Source organism: Palaemon carinicauda, chromosome 32, assembly GCF_036898095.1.
Source record: "Palaemon carinicauda isolate YSFRI2023 chromosome 32, ASM3689809v2, whole genome shotgun sequence".
Taxonomy (NCBI): domain Eukaryota; kingdom Metazoa; phylum Arthropoda; class Malacostraca; order Decapoda; family Palaemonidae; genus Palaemon; species Palaemon carinicauda.
In genome coordinates, this window is record NC_090756.1 from 23500754 (window position 1) to 23511287 (window position 10534).

The 10534-nt window shown below is 36.6% G+C and overlaps 1 protein-coding gene across 2 annotated transcripts in view; it reads left to right on the forward strand.

Moving 5' to 3' along the window:
* LOC137625323 (monocarboxylate transporter 4-like) overlaps positions 1 to 9503 on the forward strand; it is a 12443-nt gene extending 2940 nt beyond the window's left edge. The window contains exons 3-10 of one of the 2 annotated variants that reach the window (XM_068356159.1): positions 1 to 145; positions 1703 to 1865; positions 2936 to 3092; positions 3643 to 3724; positions 4137 to 4289; positions 5746 to 5911; positions 6257 to 6457; positions 6639 to 9503. The exon at positions 1 to 145 is cut by the window's left edge and continues 59 nt beyond it. In XM_068356159.1, coding sequence (XP_068212260.1) covers positions 1 to 145; positions 1703 to 1865; positions 2936 to 3092; positions 3643 to 3724; positions 4137 to 4289; positions 5746 to 5911; positions 6257 to 6457; positions 6639 to 6793 — 1222 coding nt within the window. In that variant the 3' untranslated portion in view covers positions 6794 to 9503. The remainder of the gene's footprint in view (positions 146 to 1702; positions 1866 to 2935; positions 3093 to 3642; positions 3725 to 4136; positions 4290 to 5745; positions 5912 to 6256; positions 6458 to 6638) is intronic. The other variant, XM_068356161.1, reaches the window with a different exon arrangement.
* Positions 9504 to 10534: the final 1031 nt, after the last annotated feature.

Below are 10534 nucleotides of genomic sequence, written 5' to 3' on the forward strand. Positions count from 1 at the left end.
TGTGGTCTTTGGTGCCATGTTCAGGCCCTTGGAAGATAACCCCCCGGTCTCTAGTACCCCTCCGGACCTCGAGGCATCTAGCTATCCAATCCACCGTGATGAACTGATGCCCATGAATGATCTGCCAAAGATACAGGTAATACAGGTAATTTGGACACGGGTGGCACAAGTTTTCCGTGGTAAAGGGGAGACTCGGCATTGTTGCGATTCTGTTTGATATGACAGCGCTTTCGGGTGAAAGTCGGCTTAATGGTAACGTTATTCGTGCTGTTTGTCTGGTTGGTCTGAAAGTGGGTAATATTATTTTGTTCATTTACAGTACAGCAGAAGCTTGCTAATGTTACCCCTATCATTGGACGATTCCAAATTAAATGTAGCTATGCAGCACTTGTGTTTATGCATGTTGATACAATACGACTGACCTTACTTGCATGACAGAAGTCTTGAAATACAACCTTAGTTTGCTAACTTCAAGCTAAACATTATTGTCATTGTTGCTGTTGAAAATTGTCTAGTGCACACTGCGAGATATAGGGTTGTTCATTTGTGTATCCCATAGCTGAGAATAGAGTGTGAAAGAGATAGATTCAAAAGGCCTGCCTTCAAAAGCCACTCAAATTATCTCTGCATTGGGATCTACAAAATTGTAAATTTCTTATACAAGGCCCCAAAAAGAATTTATGAAAATAACTTAGTCATGTCTTCCCTTCCACGACATGCCCAACTAAGCAAGAGCTTCAAGGACTTTGTCCCTCTCATATTAACTGCTTTGATTAGTCAGAAATAAAACTTGGTAACACCGTACTATTATCAATTTATTAGAGCACTATGTTTCCCTCCGGATCTAGTGTTCTCAAAGTTCCGTGAAATGTTCGTCGCAATACCTTTATATAGATTTGGAGATTCCAAAATGTTTGTTTCGTTTATACCTTCTATTACATACGCTTCCGGAGTCTAAGCGATTTCAGGCAGGGCAGCCGATCTGGACTACGGTCGACCCCAAAGCCAAAGCAAAGTCCTTCAAAAAGAAAGCAATCGCGTTTACCCCATACAAATGGGGAAAAAGCATGTTAATAGAAGAAGAATAATATACTTTATTATTATTATTATTATTATTATTATTATTGATCTTTCAATGGTCAATGAATAGATTAGCTTGTAGCTATCACCCATGTAATCATCAATTTACAACAAATATGTTAGGAAATGTCAGAATTATTATTTCATATTTGGTCTTGAAAGTATTTAGTGTAATACTGTATTTCCTTTAGCATGACTGGTGTTTTCCTTTAAATAATCAGTCCCTAAGTAAGATTGTTAATGTTATACCCTGATTAATTTTATATGAAAAATCAATAAAGTATTGGGCATCTCAGAGTTACCCTTTAATTAATTCATTTGAGAATGGAATTGTAATTATCTTGTCATTACTTTGGAGAGACATTGTCGTATTGACATTCGTGTAACAAAAGAATGCACTTTTTAGCGTTTTGTCTTTGCCTGGAACCCTCTCTCTCTCTCTCTCTCTCTCTCTCTCTCTCTCTCTCTCTCTCTCTCTCTCTCTTCTCTCTCTCTCTCTCTATTCCAAGCATGCCTTCTACATGATCAGCATTGACAGAAGACATCTGTGTTTAAAAAAATTCAAAGAAAAATCAAATTCCTCCGTGGTCTCTTACATTTAACATCTTCCTTTCCCTTCCAGCTGAGTGGCGAGGAGCTCAAGAAGAACATGAGTGACATGAACCTCATAAGCCAGAGCCACACTTCGAACAACATCCAAAGAATCGCATCGCACGGGAACCTCAACCCCATTCACCAGAATCTGATCAACGCCGATGCTGCGAGAATGGCCGCCTCTCAACCACGTAAGGTTTATACTTCTCCTGTCGCTATTAATTCTTTGCCATCTGTTTATCAGAGTATTAGTCTGCCTGTATTATTTAGAATTATAGCAAGCGAAGAGAATGTCAGAGTTGTAGGTTCTGGCTAAGGTTTGTTCAGTGCAGTCCAACAGTTTGGAGCTAAGAGCCTTCATTCTTCCTCTTATTTTTTATTTAGGTTTTTATAGTTTATATATGAAAGATCTAATGTAATGTTGTTACTATTCTTAAAATATTCTATTTAAATTGTATTACTTCTCATGTAGTGTATTCATTTCCTTGTTTCCTCTCTGCACTGGGCTATTTTTCCCTGTTGGAAACCTTGGGCTTATAGCATCTTGATTTCCCAACTAGGGTTGTAGCTTAGCATTTAATAATGGTAATAATGATTATTAGTGTAGGTGCTAGTGGTTACAGAAGCCAGTCCTAGGCTGCATTTAAAGAAATGCGTGGTATGCTGCAATTTTTTCAACTGATATGGTCATCCAAAGGTCCTCTTGTTTCCAAGGCCAGAAAAAACAAAAGAAAAGCAAAAGCAAAAGTATGTGGGCTTAACCCTAAAGGAAGTTCTAGATCTGCCTTTTAAAGAGATGAAGGCCATGCATTAGCTTCGGGCATTTAAGTGCTTAATCTGCTTTTGGGTATAAGCCAATCAGGTTCTTTCCTTGGAGGGATGAGATGTCCACAGTATTTTGAGTTTGACACGAAATAGCCTATTCTGAAAAAGACCCTGGCCTGATGGACATAGAGCTTTTGATAGAGTACAGTATCTAATCCAATACCCTAAACACGCTGGAATCAAGATCTACGTACACTGCTAGTTGCTACTGTTTATCTTGTCAACTTGCAGATGAATCAATGTATTTGGTGGTAAGATAAGCCCTGACAGCTTGCAAATGGAACCAGATTTATATTATTTCGAAGGTCTATCAGCAGTTATTTGCATCTCGCTGATTCAATGATTAATTATTACCTTTTCATTATTACTTACGTATTTCTATATTTTAGATTTGTGTTTGGAATATTGTCTAATGTATTGTAACTTTGTTCTTCAGTGTTACCAGCTTCCGAGAAGCAAGTGATTAGCTTAGACAGTGTTTGCCTTCAAGCCAGGAAGAGTGGCAGCCTCCCCTCATCCCATCACGGTTCGGGTCTGCTGTATCGGAAGGATATCTTCTACCGTGGGTCTCTTTTGAATATCCCCGAGTATAAGTAAGTTTCGACTCTTTGCTGTTAGGTATTTTAACTTGCATCCCATTTGATGGGATATAATTACATTGAAATTTTAAGGGAAATTTTGTAAAATTTGGTATAGGAGTGCATTAATTGGCAATATAACTATACAGTATCCTAAAACATAAATTTTTCATTAATTTGCAAGCTCTGTAATCTGCATGTTGCCACATCATTGAATCTCTACCTAGTGTCTGAAAAACTTATGTGACTGACAGCAACAACTAATGTGATCAAAGAAAGATCTGAGATTTCTAGAAGGTTTTTTTGATAGCCCAACGAGTTACCATAGGTTGTGTAACACAGCCTCATTAGTCAATAACAATATACAGTAGATGGTCAAGAACGTATGTACAGTACCAATATCACTATTGGTCGCTAATGCAACTTATTCCTCCGGCTAACCTCTTAGACTGTACCTCACTTGGTGTAGACCTTACCTTCCCGCAAACCCGAAGTCGAGACTCGGGCGTCCCTCTTCCCTACCAATAGTCAGCCCAGTAGTAACTCCTGATGCTTTTTCATACAGACAGGATCCTGGAAGTTATAGAGCGTCGGTGAGCAAGATCCCGGATCCCGAAGAGACTGTAGACGAGGTAGAGCAGATGAAGGTTAGTGCTATCGAAAGGTGGTTTCGTAAGGAGATGAAGAGCACAGAATGGGGCTGGAGTTACGCCGTACGGCAATTTCTGTCGCACCGCAATATCTTCTGTGATTTTAATATTTTTTTCTCACTCGTCCCTTTTTGCCCTTTGTATATGATGTTAAATAAAAGATTACAGTACATGTACCCTGTACATGTTATGAATTTAACCACGTGCTCCTTTTTTGAACATGTAAGGCAAAGTTTGCTGGCCCAAATCCCACTTGGGTGATCTCAATGATGCTCAATTTTACAAGTGACCTGAAGAGAGATATTACATTGAATTTCTTTTTACTATTGCACTGATCAGATTTAGCATTGAGTTTTGGTCATCTCTTGAAATATGACAACTGTAATCTCCATAAGTCTCTATCTTGCAGGTCTGTGGCTGCGTTCCCTGTTCTAGGGAGACTCACGATGCCATGAGCAACCTCATGGACTGGGGCCTTCTCACGGACGGGATCTTCATTCTGTTTGCCCTCTCAAACTTCTGTACATCTATTGGATTTAATGCTCCCTATATCTTTATTGTTGTAAGTTCATGAGGTTAAGTTATGCAGCACTAGTTTTAATAATGTTTATTTATACACTGAAGTGTGGTTTTTCCAAAGGGACAGTTGAGAAACAGTTTTGTTTGTGTTAGTTGGATACCTGGCAGAGAGAGTCTATTTTAGCTTATTGCTTTTTTTTTATAGATTACATTTTTGATTTATCTAATTCATCCTCTCAGTTGTTTTACCTCATTGAAGAACATAATTTCCTGGTAAATCTAATAGAATCCTTGAAATGTGACCCACTGGTGTTTTTTAAACTAAATTTTTATGCTGCAATGATGTGCTGGGTCAATATTGTTGTATAATTGATCTAGAAAACAATACTAAAAGGATGTTGTGCAAGCATATGATCCCTATATCGCGTCATGACCATGAAATTAAAAGATCTTCATATCGACAGACATCAAAACATTACTAAGTAGACATTCATAGAGTTAATGCAAACTCATTTTGAAAATGATGATTTTTCAAATATACACATTTAAAAGCAATCATTTTCTTGCAAAAGTTCAGTTCTAAATATGGAAGCAACACTCTAGCAAGTTTGTGTTCTTGTAAAGATACTGTACAGAATTTTTGTTCCTAAGTAATTCTGCACGGTACCACTCTTCATTGAGATACCAAATGACGAAAAGACCTGGTTTGAATCATGCACTGACCTGTATTAAACTAGTACTGTAGATATTCCATTCCATCGGCCTCTGCACACAGAAATCTATTATTCTTAAACCAATTTCCTTGAATAATCCTATTTGAATTGTATCAAGGCAATTAGGCAATACGAAGGGCAATGTCCTTTATCTTGCCCAAGGCTTGAAAAGAAGGGAAGAGGATATAGATGGTATTTTAATAACGAAAAAGACTATGGAGAGTGTAACGAAGGTCAATCCATTCAAATATATCTTTGGAATATTGACGCGTTCATAGAAATCCATGTCGACAAATATTGAGTCAAGATTAGGTAAACACTTTCTATCTAAAGGGAGTTTTAAGCTCCACACACCTACACCCATCTATGAATTAACTCCCAACCCTGGAATTGATAGACACTAAGCCACGTAGAAAGGAGAGAGAGAGAGAGAGAGAGAGAGAGAGAGAGAGAGAGAGAGAGAGAGAGAGAGAGAGAGAGAGAGAGAGGAGAGAGAGAGAGAGAGAGAGAGAGATTTTTCAAGTACAGGATGATGCAGAATTATTTATGTACCAATGAAGTACTGTGATGTATATGTCCAGTACAATACAGTAATGTCAGAAAATTGATTTATTTTATTGTAAACAGGAATTTTTATTGCTCCTTTTGTTGCAAATTGTAACACACCAATGAAGGACAAAAGAGTGGCATCTAAACTGTAAATTTTAGGAGAGGGAGGGCAAATAGATGGAACAGTTCAAGGGTTGCCGATCGCGGCATTAAGAAAGTGTGTAATTTCCTTTACAGGACCGCGCCATAACCCAAGATATTCCCGAAAGCCAGGCATCTTTCCTGTTAGCCGTGGTGGGAATTTCAAATACAGTGAGCCGTATCCTCTTGGGCTACATATCTGACCAGGCTTGGGTCAACCGCCTTTATCTCTATAATATCGCCTTAACATGCTGTGGAATTGGTAAGGCTTAGTCAACTTTAATAGATTTCTAAATTGGATAGTGATACATAGCACAGATTATTTTTATTTTTAAAATGAAGGTCAGTGTAACAGGATGATTGTTACTTCATCTTTATTTTCTGGGAAGTATTACGTAACATGTAAAGTGATGCAAATTGGGCATTGTACTGTACATACAAGTACAACTATTTTAACAGACCTTTGAATTAGAAAGTAGGAAAGGTACAGTACGATATAATGACTGTGCATAGTCACAGATGTAGCAACAAATGAGACAGTTACCAATACTATATTCAATATATGAAATATTATATATTAAAACAATTTTTGTATGATTCCCCCCAGGAACCTGTATTAGCATCTGGTTTACAAGCTACTGGGCCCATGTTTTATATGCAGTTATATTTGGTTCAATGTCTGGAGCCTATGTCGGCCTCACGTCCGTAGTGTTAGTCGACCTTCTGGGAATGGAGAGGCTCACAAATGCCTTCGGTCTTCTGCTCATGTTCCAAGGAATCGCATCCCTAATTGGACCCCCAATTTGTGGTAATGTAGAACTTTTAGTCTCCAATGTATTATGAAATTTAAGTCCTCTTTTAATTTATATCCACCAGAAAGGTGCTGTCTGTTTTGTATTCTGATTGATTTACTTACCATTCTCAAAAAAAAAAGATAACTTGTTGGCGATGAAACGCCATTCGTCATTTCCAAACCTCCTTTCTTTCAGGCGTCCTGTACGACATCACAGAATCCTACGACTGCAGCTTCCTACTCGCTGGAAGCATGATTGCAGCCTCCGGGTTGATGCTCTTCTTCATCCCGTGCATTTGGAGAGTCCAAGCGAAGAAGCTGGCGAAGAGAGCTACTGCTAACACCAACTGAAAATGTTGATACTAGTTCTAGAGATATAATTAATAGCCAATTGTCAGCTGAAACAGACTGTGATTGCCAAGGCTAAGTGATTTTTTTTTTAAATTCTTAATCCAGACTTTTATTATGATTATATTTCGAGTTTTATACGACATGAATTCTGTGGGTCATGATTCAAAGCACAGATGTTTTAAATATTTAATGGAATAGGTAATTCACTTTATAACCTTTATGCATGTGTATGAATACGTATAAGCATGTCTATGTGGTATGCACAGGGAACGGAATGTGTGGGATTTTATTAAGAAAATTTTGGTGAAGTTTTATCTTAAGCGTAAGTTTTCAATGTTGCGTTTCAGAAATAAGCTTTCCATGGCAACATTTATTTTAAAAAGTGGGTTCTCTTAAGAATTATAAACGGTGAATTGCGCGTAGAGCAACACGGATTCTGTTTAGCAATGCTCGTGGATGAACAAGCTGATTGTATCCGGCCTCCGTTTTCAAGAGCCGGGTGAGAAAACCGATCCATGAACTCCGGGTGAAGAAATCTTGGTGAAGTCTTCCTTTGTTTGCCTCAAGTTTTACCTTAGTGTGTGTGAAGACTCTTATACTGTATAACAATAGGGAAAGATTGTAGTTCTGTGACTTGGTTACATGACAGGTTTTGTAAATCCTTTTTTGGTTAGGTTTTTTGTAAACTGTTTGCATTTCCGTGGGCATCCAAGGATCCTCTGTATCAGAAAGAAATGTAGTGCTGTATGTTTTTTACATCTAAGAATAACTGATATATCATATATTGGGACCAGGAATTAATATATACAGAAACTAGAGCACCCGTATACTGTGCAGTGCTGTGAATTGGACGATGAATTAATACAGTACTGTACTGTATTTTAGTGTGTGAGTGTATGATTCAGTGTGTTATAGAGCTGGCTAGATTAATGAAGGGTTTTTTTTTCACATTCAGTGGTTATACAGAGATGATTGTCATCTCTTCATCCTTACGAGAAGCATATTTTCTTCATTACATTAAATCACTTTGGGTTGTTATAGATTGGTTCAAAGATTCATATCAGAAGTATCAGTTTGATTTGTGTGCAGCTGATGGATAGTAGTGAATGCATTTTGTTAAAATGTGCCTTCTCGTTACTTGTCAAAGTGTAGAAGTTACAAGAATGAAAAAAAAAATCTGTTGTTGAGAGTCAAGTGAGTGAGGAAAATATAATCCAAATAATAATGTCTGGAAGGAAATAATTGAAAATACACAAAAGTAATATCCTGTAATGAACTTTTCAAGGAGAGATAATTATTGTTTGTGAATCAAGGAATATAATATGTAATATTTAAACTTGGAAAAAGAAAGTCCTTATGTACGCTGAAAAGGGAATTGTGAAATACTTAGGTCCTTCCAAATTCCTTTTGCAACCTTATGATTCCAAACTTATTTTTTAATACATCCCTGTTATATCCCATTTTAGAACAAAATCTGTATGTGATATGATTAATGATAAGGGATTCTTTTTCTTTATATCTTTATATCTTTTTTTTCACAGTTAGAGTAACTTTTTTCACTTTCATTTATTAAACTGAAGTGCCTCAGAATCTACAGGTCATGGATGAACTAGGTTAGAATTGTGATATATTAAGATGCAGCAGCACCTCGCTTTAAAGCACTCCGAAATTTACAGACTTATAACAATTGCAGAACGCCATTGGATATCTTTATGGTTTATCATTGTTTATAAAAATGTACTTGAAGTATTTCCAGTAATAACCTTACCCCATTCGCAAAGACCTGACAGCCAAGCATTTGGTAAAGCGAAGTGCTACTGCTGTGCATCTTCCTACACCATGTTTGAAAGTTTTCCAAGCTTTCATTTACAATAAAGCACAAGAGAGCAGTGGGTGCAGTTATCTGCCATTGCACCTGTTTCATCTGTGTTAGCCAATTCCTATACTGCTCGACACTAGCTTCATTCATTCGTGTAGATACTAAGAGACCTGTATCTTGTCTCACGTGGTCTCCAGAGTAGAGACTTGGGAAATCACAGCACACATATCCAGCAATATGGATGTAGGAGATGCAAGTGTATCAGATTGGAGTCGTAAGCAATGTGAGAATGGCCACTTTGTATGAAAGCGTTGTCCAGTAAAAGCTCTCCAACACAGCGCCATTATTATCTACTGTTGTTCTGCATTTTTCACGTAGCTTGCCGGGCAATGCGGTTATCTCATAGCCTGTGAAGTACTTATGATAATCAAGCTTTTTTTTTTATTTAGACTCTATGGCAATTGTGATGTCAATTGGAGAGTTGTGTTTCATTTTGTGTGTGTGCGCATCTCAAGGTATCATTATTTCCTCATTAGCTTAAGTATGGAATAATAAATGTTTTATTAGGTAGTAAATTTTATACTACAGGTTGACATATTGTAAATTTAGATAAGCTTAGATATTATACATGTGAAGTGGCAAGATGAACTTAGTGTTAAAATTTATTGGCACATTGTCAATATTTTAACTTTTTTTCTTTTCTGTGGATACAAGAGGTGATGCTGGAATAGAAGTTTATTTACCTTTTTATTTTATATATATTTTTTTTTTCATTTTGAATTTGAAGTTATTGAATTTTCTTTGTTATGTGACAAAGACCATAAATTAATCAGTATAGCAAGAATAATAATTTTTGAGAGCTCAAAATAAGAAACTTTGCCTATTAACAAAGTTATGATTTTGATTTTTGTCCTTTTCTTTACTCCTGCAGCGGGTCATGTAGTTGTATTTTCTGTTTTATTTTATTTTCAATAACTATCAATTCTTTCTACAGACTAAATGCCATTAAGTCGAGAATTTGTCGAAATAATGAGTAACGCTGGTCGGAAAATTACATATTATCCTCTCGAGTAATTTTATTAGTACAAAACTTCCGCTACACCGATCCTGTAGTCCTTGTATCCAGGATAGACGAGGTCATAGGAAGGACCAGATTCACTTAGACATTTCTTTAAATACAATGCTCAATAAAAGGCCAATTGAACAAGGAACGGGTGAAGTTCCAAATATCAGTGCAGCCTTACTATTGCTGTAAATGTTACACCATTCCAAATGCATATGTACTATAGTTTTTTCTTACACTTAGGGAGATGTACCGTCGTGTATTTTTTCTGTGGCCGTTAAAAACCAAGTAGGGAATGTTGTTAGGAGGTAGAATTATACTGAAATGGAAAGTCACTATCAGGAAGTGACCATTATTATTCAATTTCTATTTGTTGGAAATTGACTAATCATACTGGAATTATCAGTGCACTTCAAAGAGTTACTCGTGTGAATTCATTTAGTTGAAATATCGCACAAAATGAGCCATTTAGATAGTTTACGTTATTGTCATTTAAGTAACGAAAATCAATATTATCGCAAGGATAATCAAAACAAAATAAGGTATAAACCTTGACATTTTATTATGACATACAGTATAGTTTATCCACGCAATCAAAAGTGATATTCACAATGGTTACATTTTTAGAAAAAATAAATTCAGTTTCTCACTTTTAATCAGAATAATTTCTTCCATATTTTAGAATATGAAAGGTGGACGTTAGTAAAAAAAATCAGGCATTTTGTTTTTCTGTGGTGAAATTTATGACATCTAGGTGCTACAAGCCTTGGCAAAGTGTAGTTCCCACTTGAAAGTAGATGATAATTACACTTCAAACGTCTTTAAAAACAGGCCAATGTAGAAGAAATAATATTGCCTA